Raw genomic sequence first — 16636 nt, 5'->3', positions numbered from 1 at the left:
TCATCCTTTTTTTATGCCAGCAAGTGTGCTCGCATGACCACGGGGTCCACGATGGCGTGGTCGAACTCGAGCCCCGCCCATTTTTTGTGTGCCGACCGGTTGGCGAGTGTGCCAGCATGAAAACTGTGATATTTTCTAAAGCTGGCATTGTATGCCGGCGCTGGCATGGTGCCGACATGAGACATGGCCGTTGGCGTAATCGGCCGCGGACCCTTTTACTTAAATGCTGACTACATACATGAAATGGGTCGGCACGTTGGACGCACTGCCGACCCATATTTAAAACAGGACGGACGGCGGACACGCGGCCGACCCAAACGGACAAAAAAAGATAAAATCGCCGTCCGTTTGGATCGGTCCGTTGAAGTTGCTTTGTGTCATCTATCTCACCGACAAACTGTGATAATAGATAGTTAAACAGTATCGTCAACGGATTCGGTGGTAGAAAAAGAGCCACGTCTCAAAAGTTTTACTAACCAGGTTAGATCGTGGTTAAGTTGACAAATAATATCAAAACAGTGATTTCGGCCGCGCTGTATGTGGTTGTGTCGATATATCAAAACACTGATTTTGGCCGCCCTATGTGTGTGGTTGTGTCGATATCCACACGTACCCAGGCACGCACGCACGCATACATAGACGTGGGTATCCCAGAAATCGGGATGGATGCAGAGAAAGTTGGTTGAATTCTTTATGACCGGCGGCCGGCTTCGACGAAAGTTCTCGCGTTTTTACTCCTACATACACTCCTGGTGGGAGGTGCGGTCTGGTCTTGTTTCCTGTGCCGCTTCCTTCAATCATTCATTCATCAACGTTCCTCTCCGTCCACACCCACCACCCCACACACACAGAGGCACACAGCACGTTTTCTCCGCTAACCCCTCCCAACAAAACCCTCTCCTCCGGCTTCCCAGGCAAGCCAACTCCGACGAATTCCTCCCGCCGCTGCTCTTCTCCCTCCTCTCCGCCCCCATCCCCTCGCCTCGGCGGCCCGGGGACGACGACCCGGACCTGCATTGGTTTGTTTCAGGGGGTGAGGAACCCTACCCTTTTTTTTCCCGGCTGTTTCCTCTTCGCAATCGGCCCACGCTTTTCCCTGTGGGGTTGACGGTAAATCGGAACTCGTCCGGCCTGTCCCTTCTCTCTCGGGTTATTGTTGTTGCTGCTGTTGTGTGGCGGAGCATTTGTTCCACTTTTTTTTTTCCGTTTCTGGAACGTTAGGCGAGCGGGGGCGCGGATTCCTGCTTTTCCCCAAACTCGAGGGTTTCATGGAGCTCCGCTTCTGTTTTTGCTGGTGGATGTGGGGCTGCTTTTTTTTTTTTTGACCGAGCTCTGCTGCTCTGTTCTCGCTGATTTCCTCTGTTCCTTGGGTTGAAATGGATTTTTCTCTCTGTTCTTATTCGTCACAAGCGCAGTTGTTTATTACGCGCTGATCGCATTTAGTAGCTAGCTTTGCCTTGATTAGCTGACACGTGTACAGATCAGTCCCCATTATTACGCGCTGATCACGTTGTGATTAGCCAGATGGATTTCCGTAACTACGTACTCGCAGCAGCTTCAGAAATTAAAGCCCCAAAAGACCATATGAAATCCATCATGCACAACTTAATATAAGTGCCTACGGCCTACTTGTCACACGGGCATGATTATCCTCAAATCTATAAATTCTGTGGAAAATTGATAATTGCATAGCCGATTCACATGTACTCTCATTTCACGCATCGATCCACATAACATCCAGCAAGGTGTAACCCCCATCACCACTAACTCGATGGTTTTTGTTACTGTACTACCAAAGATAATAGAATAGAGTTGCCTTTGGAAATGTGGCGTGCCCTTTGTTTTCATGACCATGTATTACATTTAATTGTTTGATGAACTGGATTGTGTGTTTGTCCTTTGGTTGGCATGGTTGTTACTCACTCAGTTTAGTTGTTTCAGGTTAAGCAATGACATTGTTGGACTGGATTGAGTTGTCTGACGAGGAGGCGACAGCCGAAGAAGAATTTCCTCCACAAAATGTCAAAGACGAATTTCCTCCAACAAAAGTCAAAGAAGAATTCCCTCCAACAAAAGTCAAAGAAGAATTCCCTCCAACAATAGTCAAAGAAGAACAGGGTGCTCATGTACATTGTCATGCAGCTCAGTTGGAAGTAGAACCTGTTGATTTAACCACAGAAGAAGATGATGTTGAAGAGGATAGGAATGCTCATGGGAAAAGGGATGCTGCTCAGTGGGCAAAAACATCACATAGCCAACAGTTTGTTGCACCTCATGGACAAGGTGAGGCAGCTTGGACAGTAGTGCAAAGACAAGAGTTTCTTGCAGCTGCTAAAGGTGTGGAAGAGTTTCTTGTAACAGGTGATGTTGCGCAAGAGACTATGCAGTCTGGAAATCAGGATTTTACTGCAGCAGTTGATTGCGCAGAAGAGGCCACACATTCTGAAAATGCAGCTGAAGCTGGCCCATCATCGTTTACAGAACAAGGTGTTGTGGCAGGCGATTGCGATGAAGAGGCTATGCAGCCTGGAAAACAGGATTTTGCTGCAGCAGTTGATTGCGCAGAAGAGACCATGCAGTATGAAAATGCAGCTGAAGCTGGTCCATCATCGTTTACAGAACAAGGTGTTGTGGCAGGCGATTGCGGTGAAGAGGCTATGCAGCCTGGAAAGCAGGATTTTGCTGCAGCAGTTGATTGCGCAGAAGAGGCCATGCAGTCTGAAAATGCAGCTGAAGCTGGCACATCATCGTTTACAGAACAAGGTGTTGTGGCAGGCGATTGCAATGCAGAAGCTATGCAGCCTGGAAATCAGAATTTTGCTGCAGCAATTGATTGCGCAGAAGAGGCCATGCAGTCTGAAAATGCAGCTAAAACTGGCCCATCATCGTTTACAGAACAAGGTGTTGTGGCAGGCTATTGCAGTGAAGAAGCTATGCAGTATGGAAATCAGGATTTTGTTGCAGCAGTTGATTGCGCAGAAGAGGCCATGCAGTCTGAGAATGCAGCTGTGGCTGGCCCATTATCGTTTACTGGACAGGGTTTTGCGGCAGGTGTTTGCGGCGAAGAGGCTATGCAGTCTGGAAAGCAGGATTTTATCGCAGCAGTTGATTGCTCAGAAGAGGCTATGCAGTCCGAAAATGCAGTCGAAGCTGCCCCATCATCGTTTACAGATGGTGTAGCAGCAGGTGATTTTGCTGAAGAGGCCATGCGGTATAATCATGAAGACAAAGCTGCTGAATGCTCGCCAATGACCGGACAAGCTGGTGCATCGTCCTTGTCACTGACAGAACAAGATGCTACTACATCCTCACTAAGGACAGTGCAACAGAGTCACAAGAGAGATGCATTGCTAGGTTCCCCTCCCATCTCAACTGCGGCGCCTTTTCCCCGGCAATTCTGGAAGGCTGGGGAGTACAAGGTTGCTGCCCGAGCTTCCATCAACAGTATGTTCTTATTCTCTTCCAAGCCCAGGACTATATTTAACAGTCCCACCAATAAACATTGCCTGCCCCGTTTAGAGTGTCCATCTTGGCAGGTTGGGTGGATTGCCCTGCTTGTCCACTCGCTCTCCCCATTGGTGGACTGAAACTTGCTCACACGCTGTTCCCTGTTACATGAAACTGAGAATTGTGTTAATGTTAAGTTAAAAAGTTCATTTAATTTTAATCCTTACTCTATTACATGTCTCGGAGTATTGACTAGTTAGATTTTTTTGCTGTACTTTTGCATATATGGCAGAGCTGCATCCAACCTGCACTGCCACCAATGAGAACCCTTCATGGTTTACCTTGGCTACCAAGTTGCTTACTTCAATCATTGGTTTATTTCATTGTTATAGCTGGGTTTATTTTCATTGGATATATTCCACAAAATAGAGAGATGTTTCCATCTATTAGGCCTTGTACAATGCTAGGTGCTTAGAAAAATAAACCGTTTTTTTCTGAAGTACCATTGCCTATTTGTACAGGAAAGACGCCTAATTAAGCGTCTACCCTCCACAAATAAGCACCGGTGCTTAAAGAAACACTGGTTTATTTCTCTAAGCACCTCCTTTAAGCGTCTTGCATTGTACAAGGCCTTAAATAGTCTGTTACGTAAGGTGATGAGGCATCCCTAAATTTGGGAGGCTGTGTCAAGAATTTATCATGCATGAATGAATCAAGGGTCTTATGTTTAAAGTGTTTTCTGCAGTCTCTTTCTTGATTGTATTAACGTAAAAAAAATAGAGGAAATCATGCACTGACAGGTTCAATATGGCCCCATCTGCATGCACGTTATCTCCATTTTCTGTTTGTTCTTACATCTTACTATTTAATTTTGCAATTTGATTAGGTGGCCAGAACTGCTTAAGGATCAATCCCAAGTTTCTTCACTCGAATGCTACGTCACACAAGTGGGTATTTGGTGGTACGTCGTAGTGATATCTGTAAAACTGGCACTTCACTTCTGCTTTTGTATGTCTATGCTCCTATCTAGGGAAATCTGGACTCCATATTGATGTATGCTTAATTCTTTTTCTACAGCTATTGCAGAACTGCTCGACAACGCTGTTGATGAGGTTTCTGTTTCAAATACATGAACACTAAATAGTATCACCATTGTCTATGATTCTCATGCTTTGTTTTGTTTCTTGATTCTTCTGTTTTGCATCGGAACATGGAGCAGGTGCAGAACGGGGCAACCTATGTGAAAATAGATAAAATAAAACATTCTCCTGTTGGAGAGTATTCGTTAATGATACAAGGTAGCATACAGATAGATATGTACTATCAAATTGCACTGGCTAATATTATGTTCATAGTATTTTCTGTAGCTTATTTCTTGAATCATATTTTCAAGATGATGGAGGCGGTATGAGTCCTGAGTATATTCGACATTGTTTGAGCTTCGGATTCTCCAATAAATGCACGAATTCATCAATTGGACAATGTAATGGTTTTTGTGAACTCACTGTGTTGCTTAGTCCATTGCTAAAATAGTCACTGACTGGTGGTTACATTCAGATGGAAATGGCTTCAAAACCAGTACAATGAGGCTTGGGGCAGATGCTATCATATTCAGCTGCAACAAAGCTAATAGGTTTGTCCTACTTAAGCAATGCAGCATCTTTCCTGTTCACTTTCTGGCATTAGCAAATATGGGAACTTTGATTCGACACTCCAAATTATCATGATAAAATGCAATATGGAACGAATTGATTATACTCTTTTTTTCCTGTTAAACCTCCCATCCTGAATGTACTAGCAAGCTATACATGCATGGCACATGAGCGCTCAGATAATCAAATTACAATCAAAGATCGGCATGCATTATAGTGGGCAAATGATTTTTTTAGGCATATGCATAAATTATAAGATGCAAAACTTGGGTAAAATATATTGAGCGCTGATTGTCTAGGTGTCTTTTTGGGTAATCTCGTATTGCAATTTTTCATAGAAAAGAACAACAATAGCGACTCCTCTATCTGCAAAGATAAATATGATTTATGAAGGTACATCCAGAGTCTTGAACACAAAGAAAGTCTAGAACAAAGTAGAAGTGTGTTTTAAGTTTTGTGAAAAATGCCCATATAGGGCTTAACCCAACCATACAATCTTCTAGACAGTACATGTGGCAGAATCTGGTGTAATAAAGTGAAGATATAACAGTCAGCAACACTCGGTTTTGCCACCTCTCTACTGTCGGATCGGCTTCATCCAACAGTTGTTACTCAAAGTTATCCGTACACTGTATGGTGGTATATAAATATACAGATAATTAGATATAGATGGTATAGATAACAGACATAGAGGAGCATGATTGGATGGTTAGCAAAAATTGGCTGGCCAACATTTTGGCTACCAATTGGTTAGCTACCTTGCCCAGCCAAAAAATTGGCGGCCAATCGGCTAGCTACCAACTTACTTCCCCAATCTCTTAAAAATTGCCAAAATTGGCAAGTCTTGGAGGTGCCAGGCTACCAACCAAACATGCTCTACAGGGGGGCTTTCAACATATAACTAACGATGTCATTGTGACCGTCTTTGCTAATGTCCTGCTAACTCGCTATCCAAACTTGTCTACAATATTTTTCTCCATCTTGACACATTGTGGTAACCTTTTAGTTTAATCATTGGTATGGCAGCAGATTGACACGAAGTGTTGGGCTGCTCTCGTACACATTCCTCAAAGGAACCGGCTGCGATGACATATTAGTACCAGTGGTCAGTTTATTAAACTTGATAACTTATGACATTATTAATGTACTCCCTCTGTTCCTAAATATATGACGTTTTGGTAGTTCAAATTTGAACTACCAAAATGTCATATACTCCCTCCGTTCCTAAATATAAGACCTTTTAGAGATTGTACTATAAACTACATACAGATGTACATAGACATATTTTAGAGTATAGATTCACTCATTTTGCTCCGTATGTAGTCTCCTAGTGAAATCCCTAAAAGGTCTTATATTTTGGAACGGAGGGAGTATTTAGGAATGGAGGGAGTAGTATCTACAGCCACATCACCATGTTTTTGTTTAGTATTTGGACAAGAGTAAATGGAAATTTGTTTCATTATAGCTTCTAGTTGGTAATAATGTCTTCTGAAGATTAATTAGCATGTGGATATAGGGATTTTAACTGACACAGACCCTTGATAATGTGCTATTTCCTACTCCGTCCGTTCTCTATTATAATATGTTTTGGACATTTCAATATAGATTACATATGGACTGAGATGAGTGAACAAACAAACTAAAACATGTCTATATACATGTGATGCAGAAAAAAGTTTGAACGTCTTATATTTGTGACGGAGGGAGTACTAAACAACTGATGCTATTTTCCTTATAAGGTTGACTATGAATTTGATCCTTCATCCTGCAATTTCAAGAGGATAATGGACCGTGGTGAACAACATTTTTTTTCCAATTTGTCCACTCTTCTGAGGTGGTCTCCATTTTCTACAGAAGATGATTTATTGAATCAAGTAAGTTACTACTCTCTCTACTTATCCAGTTAATCATTTTTTGGAATTCTGCCTTGACTTCCTCTTGAAAATATTTATCCAAAACCAATTGATTGGATGTCGGTGTGCTCAGATAGTAACTGGTTACTTCTATGTTATACCCCATAAGCAATATTTTCATGGTGAATATATAAATTTCGTTTTGAAATGCAGTAGCTATACTGGTTTTTTCTTGTGTATCTGGAATGTTTTGTTTGTACAAGATTGCTACCTAGTTACTCTGGTCCACATGCTGACAGTTTGAGGACATGGGATGCCATGGCACAAAAATTGTTGTATTCAACTTGTGGCTCAATGATGCAAATGAAATGGAGCTTGACTTTACAACTGATGGTGAGGTGAGATTTGTTTCTCTCAGCTACTCTATTCCATAGATTTCACATTTCAGTATTCCTTGTTTTTATGATGTACTTCAAAATTAAGGATAAACATTACTTAGTTCATGCAACACTTCAAAAATAGTTAACGCAAAATTTGAATATATTCTAATCTTATAGACATCGAAGCTCTAGTATTTTCTTTAAGAATATAATTCTTTTACCTTTTTGCTGTTGGAAGATGTATACAATATTTACTTTTTTTACTTGTATCACCTGATTGCCCCTGCCGGGTTAACAATCGTCGAAGAAATTTGCTCAGTACATGTCAAACCACTGCTGTTGATCACTGAACCCCTTGCGATTACAATCATCACCAGTAGTCCTATATACTGTTCTCATGCAGTATAGAAATGAACTATAGACTATTGTTGTAATTCGTTCACACTTTCACAGTGCTGCTTGCTTTACCTTTCTCTGAGTCATTCGTACAAATTTTCACTAAAGGACAACTTTGTCGCATGGTGGTGCAGGATATTATGATGTCAGGAGCACCTAAGATACCAGAAGAACGTGCGAAAGTGAAAAGGTTGAATCATATGCATATTGCAAATCGCTTTCGATATTCACTTCGTGTAAGTTCCAAACACAAAATATATATCCGAGACTTGCATGTTTTTCTGAATGACTGACTAGCTTAAACATGACCAGGTTTATGCATCTATACTATACCTTCGTCTACCAGAACACTTTGAAGTCATCTTGTGTGGACGAACTGTTGAACCTCATCATATTGTAAAGGACCTCATATACCGTGAATGTATCAAATATCGACCACAAGTTGGAGTAAGCGTACAGGTTGGTTTGTTCTAGAAAACTTAGTTCAGAACTGATCTCAGCTGTACATCTACTAACATTATGCACATCTTTTCTAATAAAATGGTAGTTTTGCAGAGCAACTTGACTACCAGCTGTACTATTTTGTACTTGTATTGGGCATTGATATGATCTCCGATATGTAATTTTGACCATGACTTATTCTATTACATTGTTAGTAAAACCTATCAAATATGATGTGATGAAAAATATTTCATGACATGTCTGGTAACAACACTTGCACTTCACAAGTTCTTCCAAAAACATTTGCATACGAAAATCCAAATATTTTGGTTACACTGGTGGCCAAAGTTGTAAATGGTTGACTGCATGCATTCTAAAACGACATTTAAGCATACGAGTAACTGCAACATCATTCTTTCTAAGCAGTGAGCATTTCATTGGTCATTCTAGGTTATTGCACAGTGCTCAGAGAACTTTGTTTGAAATATAGATTGCACCCATCAAAGTACGATTGAAAAGTATGTAGTGCACCTAATGCGTCTGTTTTGAATCAGGTTGATGTCGTTACTTCAATTGGCTTCTTAAAAGGTGCTCCACACCTGGATATCTATGGATTTAATATCTACCATAGGAATCGTCTTATTCTGGTAAAATAAGTTCATCCACATGCACTACTCCTTTTAAATTTGTCATAGGTTGCATAGTATTTTTCTTGTAAGTTCTTTCAGGAAACAAGAAATTTGTGTAATAATAATGCAACTGCTAAGTAGAAGCATTACAAAGTACAGACTCCAGATTAATTACTATATGGATGATATTAATGTCCAATACAGATTAGTTGAGAACTTGCTAGAGGCAGTGGCGGATGTAGAGGATGGACAGGGTGGGCCACGGCCCACACTGGGATTTTTTTAATAGCTTTATACTATGGAAAAAAAGTTAAAAATATTATGAAAAAAATGTTTTTTATGAACAGTTCTACTATTGGCCCACCCTGCCTTCTTGTGCTAGATCCGCTAATGGCCAGAGGGGCTGGTTACAATGAGTGCACCTTAAAGTATCCTCATTGCGGGACTTTCCTTTCAGGCAGGTTTTATAGATGTTCGTTTAAACCATATAGGGTGTTTAGATGATCCCTCTTTTATCTAAGGTGATTCGTCATCTTTGTTATAATGTGTTTCCTCGTTACCAAATTTTTCTTCCAGATGGATATTCTGAATTTCTGATGTTACAAATTCAAAAATGTTATTCACCATGTTACTTCAGCCACCATTCTAACTTGTGCTTTGCAGCATGCTAAATACTACTCCCTCCGTCCCAAAATAAGTGACTCAAAAAAGACTCAACTTTGTACTAAAGTTAGTGCAAAGTTGACTCACTTTTGAGTCACTTATTTTGGGACGGAGGGAGTAGTATATTATATTATTTTAATCTATTAGTTTCTTTGTTCAGCCTTTTTGGGCTGCAGGCTCTGAGAGAGGTCGAGGCAGAGGCATTGCTGGTATGGATTCCTATTGCAGTTTTTAGTTTGTTGCTGGCTTTCGCTATAATTTCATTACCAGAGTATTTTTGGTGTTGAATAAAAACATTATTTCCTAGGGGTTTTGGAGGCGAACTTTATACGACCTACACATGATAAGCAAGATTTTGAGAAGACGGAACTTTTTCAGAGACTTGAGACGAGATTAAAAGACATGACAATGGAGTACTGGTAAGTTCAATGTGTCATATATGGGACTGAAAGTGCTTACAGCTGCATTCCCAGCCTTTGGTCATTTACAGATATATTTACATTACATTCACCTTCCAGCCAGATGCACACTTCCCTGTTCTTTTACTGCATGCATGCTCTGATATCTTCTTGTCATTCTTATATATGTACCGTTATTTCTTGGTAAAAAGATGACTAGCATAACCGTCATCTATTTGTCGCAGGAAGCACCATGCTCATCTGATTGGCTACCGGCAAATCACAAAATCTCCTCCAGCATATTATGCATCTATTGCTGCTACCCATGACAATACCCCAGTAGCCCAAGCTGCGGCAACAATTTATGTCAGGAACTCAAGAGCCAAAGCATCTGGAGTGTTGGACTCCCATTTCAATGGAGGTAACTCATTAAATCCTTTGCATGTTGGTGCCTTGAGGGATCAAATGGACTATGGTATATGCTCTTTAGCAAGGAGAAATATGAGGACTTCACTTTATATGCCAAGCACACCTCAGCAAACTGGTTGGTTTCAGATATCTTCCGTCCCTTCGATGAATCCCCTTAATATTTTTCTGATTAGTGTACTGAAAACAGAACCATGCAAAAGAAGAAACTCTGGCTCGATGATTGAAACGAGGGCTCAAAAAAGGCACAACACGAATGGCAATGCTGACCACCTTGGAAGTGTCAATGTTGTTGAGGTTAGAAATCTGTTAGGAGTACTTTTAGGTAATCAATATTTTTAACTTTTTGATTCATTTTTGTAGTTTGGAGATGAAAGAAGCAGAGTCTTAATTTGTCAGAAGATGGTGCTAAAGGCCGAGTGAGTAATGCAATCTTTCTTAGCATTTTTTAAGCTTTTACATATAAACATGGTAAGCAAACAGTTTGCTATCATTAGCAGGTTTATCATACAAATTAATCTATAACTCCCTAAGCATGAGATGTGAAACCAAATTTATCATTAAGTAACATAATCACAATAATAAGCATGACCTGGAAAGGTAACATAACAGACACTTGCTATTTGTCATTGGGAAACAACGTGGGACGCTTGGGAATGAAAAAATGACTGGATTTACTGGCCCGTGATTTGAATGGACTACTTGTGAGATTCCTTAAGGCATGGATAAATTCAATAGGGCAAGCCAAACTTTGTAGACAAACCAAATAACAGCATAAATTGCTAAGGCGTAGGCATAGTTTCGTAAAGTAGGGTATAATCAAACACGCATGCTTAAATTGTCTACCATTGAGTTTTAGCATTGCTTCTTAGTTGATCCTTGTGTTCGATGGCTGTTTAGAGCATTGAGTGACCACACACAGAATGACAGAAGTGATTAGTCTGGTCAACTGACACAAAAAGTTGATATTTGATGCAAAGGGGTTTGATCATTTGTTGATTATTGCTTAGTAGTGTTGGATATTAGTGCTCTATAATAGTAATTATCTCTATTTAGGTAACTTATGGTCGCGGCATCTCATCTATTCATCCGTATAATAACAGTGACAAGTTGATAGCTACCTTGAGTATATGTCTAAACTGTATGACTTGGACGTAGATAACTAAACCGAGCTTGGTAGCAGATTATAGGAACCAAAAGTACAGTTCATTGTTATACACTGGGTGAGTTGAAGCTTGTAAATCTGGATTCGTTTTTCTTGATGCATGTGACCTGCGCTTTTCTTTCTAGGATGATGTATATTCACATACTTCTGTGGCAGTAGCCAGTAGTTTGCTCCATTTAGTTTCAGCAATGTTCTGCACGATAAAGTGTAATTAAGGGCTGATTGTTTGATTGACTGGACGTGGATTGTGGACTGTAGAGGCACCTTTTCTAATACGTACTCCCTCCCTAAGGAAATATAAGAGCGTTCAGATCACTACTTATATTTCTTTACGGAGGGAATAGTTTGTATCACAGAGATAGTAGAAATTAAAACAAATATGTCATCCCTGCAATTTGCTTTTTGGTGGGTCCATGCACTTTCTTTAGATTCACAAGGTAAAATAGTTTGTTATTACTTCTTTTATATTGTTTGTAAATCATGTGTAATGATTGTTACCAAAAAAATGACGTGAAGGTGTTCCGAGCTCGAGGCGGCAGCGCAGAATCTCCAAAGCAAGGTAAGTTGCTGGTAAAATGCACTTTTTATATACTTTTTGCGGGGAGGTAAAATGTGTTGTGTTATCTAGAAGTAAAAAAAGAAAAATTAGCTAGTGGATGGCTCTGGTGTTTTTAATGTCGGAAATGGAGGCACCTGATCTCTTATAGTAGATTCCCAAAGGCTGACGTGCTCAATCGCCACTGAACAGGCGGACAGGCTGAGGGGTGAACTCCGCGAGTGGCAACGGAGGCAGAGGAGCCTGACGGACGAGCTGGAGTTCTACGACGGCCTCAGCGCGATACGGAGCAGGATCCCCAGGGCCAGCACCTCCTCCATGGGAGTGGGATGGATCTGATCTGAACGGCATGACTGACAGACACCACACCTGTAGCGGAAGTCCATATAACTACGTATAGGTACTAATAGTAGTAGTACTAACTTATGCGGCGGTTTGACGTCCCGGGATGGTAGAACCGCAGCAAGTAGATCTATGGTTTGGCACTGGGTGTGCATGGTGGTAACATCGGACGTTTGATGTAGTAGGAACAAGACCTCCTTCACGGTAGCCGGTAGCGGTGGCAGGCCAATATACATAACTTAAAAACAAACAACCCTCCCTCTAAGGGCATGTACAACAGTACCGACGCCTCCTATCTATAGTATACATACACATCACCTATAGACACCGTGAAAGAAAAAACGTACAACGGGACATCAGGTGTAAACGCTTCAACTGCTAGTAAATATTAGACCCACAAATATGCAATCCATCAGCCCATGCACACGACCGACTCATACAATGGAAAAACAGACGTCTATAAGCAGCGATTTACCTAGGAGTAGACCGTCGGTAATTCTACAGGCTCCAGTGTTTCCCTCTTTCTCCCTCTTCCACGTCACTTATTTCCTCTTCCACGTCACTTATTTTCATACATGGCATGTATTACAGACGGCTGACTAGATGCCTTTGTACATGCCCTAAATATGATGGTGCTACTGTAAACTGTAGCGTGCACATGAATCGACTGGTTAAATTGTTTGGAGGAACTGAAAAAGGAAACGAAATGGGAGGCTGTTTCGTTTTTTCGATGGAGGTTTTGGCACAGTGCTCAAGAAATCTCCGCAGGCTTAGGATGGTTGTAATGGGTAGTATCATATACTAGGACCATGCACATGATACTAGTGTATGATACCACATCTGTAATGTATAATATCATATGTTAGTATCATAGGATAGTTTATTTATTGACATGCAAGACACATAGTAGCACATCATTTAATATGATACGGTATCAATGATATGATACTCAACCCTTTCTTTCTCCATTTAATTCTATGTCACCTCATCGAAATTGCCAGTTGGCATGTATAATACTACCATTACGTTAATTGCCAGTTGGCATGTATAATACTAGCATTACGTTAGAATTCTCCTTTTTCATAGAAAAATCTTCCCACGGGCCCGTCTGGTGTGGTGCCTGCGAGCGGCGACAAAGCATTATCTAGTGACTAGTGGACTGTGCTCACTGCGGACAGCTATGAGCCATCAAATTATCAATCTTTCTTTCCTCTCGTCATGAAAAATAGGAGCCGTCTATGCAAACGGCATCCTCCTCAAACAAATTATTGGAGGTGTGAAGGGACGCGACGGGAAGCAAAGCAGCTGTCAAGAAAATGGCACGTGCCTCTCGTGGCGGTTTCTTCATCTTCTTCCTTTTCTGCCCAAGAAAAAGGTACCCTTGTCACGGTTTACGTGGGAAACCTTTTGCTTGCCTCTTTCTTCGTTCGCATGCATGCCTATGCCAACGCTACGCTTTTCTAGTCATCAGCGACCGATCGGTTTCCCTAATCTCCTCTTGTTTTTGAGTCAGTTCTGTTTGAAGTAGAAAGTAAAGAACAATAAAGTTAAATGGAAGATGATTCATTAGTCTTTATTGATGAATGAAATGAGATATTTATACCGATCGATAGTATACATGTTGCTTGATAGTCAAATAAACACATAGTTACTTAACAGTCAAAAAATTACATAATTGCCTTGACAATCATGGAAATACAAGTTACTTAAGAACCAACTAACGTATCTAATAATTTATTTATTCCTAAATAACTTAATTAATAAGCAACAATTTTATTCTTAACACTCCCCTTGCACAACGTCTCTTCTTGGATATATCCATCATCCTGACAAATTCTTTGAATAATCTCGAAAGTCTCCTTCAAAAACCATGTGAAAAAAATACAAGGAGAATAGTGCACATATGTTGCTAAAACTCCTAAACCCAACGAAAAAATAAGAAGAAAATGATACAACATATAACAATTATTGTCTCTTGATGACTCATATGAGAAAAACTTTTGAAGAAGAGAAAACTCATTGATGAGTTTAGAGAACAATTAAAACCAAATAGGGAAAATAAAAAGTACTCCCTCCGTCCCAAAATAACTGTCTTAAGCTTAGTGTAATTTTATACTAGAGCCAGTACAAAGTTGATACACTTATTTTGGGACGGAGGGAGTATGACATATGATCCTTTTTAAATCAATGGGAGGTGAAAGGGGCTAGCAATGTTGGGATGTAATATTTAAACTTTTTTAAATTTAAACTAGTGTTGGATGCGGCTATTTGAACGTATGTATCCTTGCATGCGGCTATTTGATCATGCGGACTTGAAAAAAATACGTCTATGGTTGGATATTATCCTCACGCATCCGTGTCCGTGAACTGTCCCTCCTCCTACTTTTCATGGACGGATGCGAAAGAAAATTTATGGGTTATCAATGAAGATGTCATAATATTTAAGACTTTTGCATTTACTACGCTTATTTTTTTGTATGTGTATTATTAATGGCATCCCTAATCAACGGATCACCAAATAGCCGATTAATTGATTTATTAACCAAATAATTGATTTATTGATAAAAAAAATCATTAATTATCCTTACTCAACATCCGACCGATATGAGGTACAGTACCGATATCCTAAACGCTGGAGGGCACACAATAAACGGTGAAGTGTGTTTCCACCAGGTCCCTAACAAATCCGTTTGAACTAGCCGATGCAGTCTGAAGTTGTGAACCCGCTTCGCCATTTTGCTACAATTTCTATCAAGTTTCGTCGTTTCCTGGCTAAAATTCAGATTTGCCATGCTAAAGGGTCTGCTACGTACTCCTACGTAGACCATTTTAGCATTTGTCTTTTTCTCGTGTCATTGCTGGCAGAAGAGTAATGCTACACCTACAAAGGCTTACGTAAAGATTTTACGTACAAACTGATGTGTAAGATTGTGATTGGTAATTAAGGGATGAGGGGCCCATCCTCACTGAAAATCAGAGGGAAAGAGAAGAGTTAGTTTGAAAAGTTAAGTAAACCTTTGTAAGTTTTTTAGGTCTAGCATTATTGCTGGCAGAAAGAAAGCACCGGCTAGCTGTTTTGTCCCAAAATTACACGTGAGGTGCAGCGACTCAAACTCTCCTGGAGTTAAGAAGAAATATCTGGAGGAAACGAATCACAACCGCTGCGACATGTTTGTCTCTTTGTTCTTCCACTGTACTATCCTATTATGGTGATTGCGAATGCTCCATTCTTTTAATTGAAAAGAAAACTTTCGCTGAATCAGGCTCAGCCTCTGCAGAAAAGAATAAAACAAGTCGCACGTGCTCCTGCGAGCTCACTGCTTATCTCGTTCGCCAGAGATATTTTTCTACTCGCAGGCGCAGCCGGCACCGAGAAGGCTGCACGCGTCCCCCATGCATGCCACGCCAGCAAATCGGACGTCGGGTCCGCATGTCAGGTGCTTGGTGGCGGGACACGCGGTGGTCTCGCGTTGGCGCTCGAGATCCTAGCTGCCCCGGCTCTGCCGGCGGTTGGATCTCGTGACGCTTTTGCTACGAAGAGAAAAGAAGTAGAAGCAGCACTCCCCAAACAATCCTCCAGTTTGGGGTTTTTTGGCAGTCTATCACAACTTTTGGTCCTGGAAATTTCTTATTCTCAATCGCAACCTTTCGTGATTGGTCGTCTCTTTAGTAATCGCGCCGTCCGTCACATAACTGAAATGATATGAGGTGTACTTTTTTTTACAACGGAGTTTTTATGCAGATGTGGTTTGAATGCGAATTAAAATTTTGAATCAAATGAATTGAACAAAATAGGGAAATGTAAACATTACAAACATCAAGGTTTAAGTAAAATGTAGTGTACAATTACAAATTTTATTGTTCACCCGAGCTCACATGAGCTTGGGATTGGGCTAACATAGACCATCCTTCTCACGTGCTAAATCAAATAACAAACAAAAATTATGGATTCCTAAACGAAATCAATGGTGCAGCGAAGCGCGGTCAACCCTTCTAGTTCTTTTTTTACGATATATCTTGTGTAACCGTTGCAATGTTATAGAAGATTTTTCTTTTCTTTGTATACAGTTGTCTGATCTAATGTAAGCTGATTTTAAAGTTGAGAATTATGCATGGAAAAAGATCATTTAAGTTTATTGTCATGAGCTGAGAACTATTTTAATAATGTTTTATAAAACACACACGCACATGGTATATATTCCGACAACATTATGGGGTTTTAGAGAAGATCATTATTTGCCCATCCGTACGTAATTTTTGTGAGATCCGTCTGTATGGTTTGAAGGAT

The 16636-nt window shown here is 40.5% G+C and overlaps 1 protein-coding gene across 2 annotated transcripts; it reads left to right on the top strand.

Annotated features, from left to right (window-relative positions):
* Nucleotides 1-779: 779 nt before the first annotated feature.
* On the top strand, nt 780-12598 carry LOC123407719 (protein MICRORCHIDIA 6-like). 2 transcript variants are annotated; one of them, XM_045100914.1, is made up of 20 exons: nt 780-1033; nt 1942-3444; nt 4334-4408; nt 4525-4559; nt 4667-4745; nt 4841-4930; nt 5005-5080; nt 6129-6204; nt 6839-6973; nt 7252-7350; nt 7863-7964; nt 8041-8187; nt 8724-8816; nt 9622-9670; nt 9769-9880; nt 10105-10403; nt 10476-10582; nt 10649-10704; nt 11967-12009; nt 12199-12598. In XM_045100914.1, the coding sequence occupies exons 2-20, from the start codon at nt 1950-1952 to the stop codon at nt 12343-12345; spliced, it is 3315 nt and encodes a 1104-aa protein (XP_044956849.1). In that variant the 5' UTR covers nt 780-1033; nt 1942-1949; the 3' UTR covers nt 12346-12598. The 2 variants fall into 2 exon arrangements, with proteins under 2 accessions (XP_044956849.1, XP_044956848.1); XM_045100913.1 differs by having other exon boundaries at nt 6126-6204.
* The last annotated feature ends 4038 nt before the right edge of the window (nt 12599-16636 follow it).

This window comes from Hordeum vulgare, chromosome 7H (assembly GCF_904849725.1).
Source record: "Hordeum vulgare subsp. vulgare chromosome 7H, MorexV3_pseudomolecules_assembly, whole genome shotgun sequence".
Taxonomy (NCBI): Eukaryota; Viridiplantae; Streptophyta; class Magnoliopsida; order Poales; family Poaceae; genus Hordeum; species Hordeum vulgare.
Note: the sequence above shows the minus strand (reverse complement) of the source record. Positions and strands in the feature narration are given on the sequence as shown.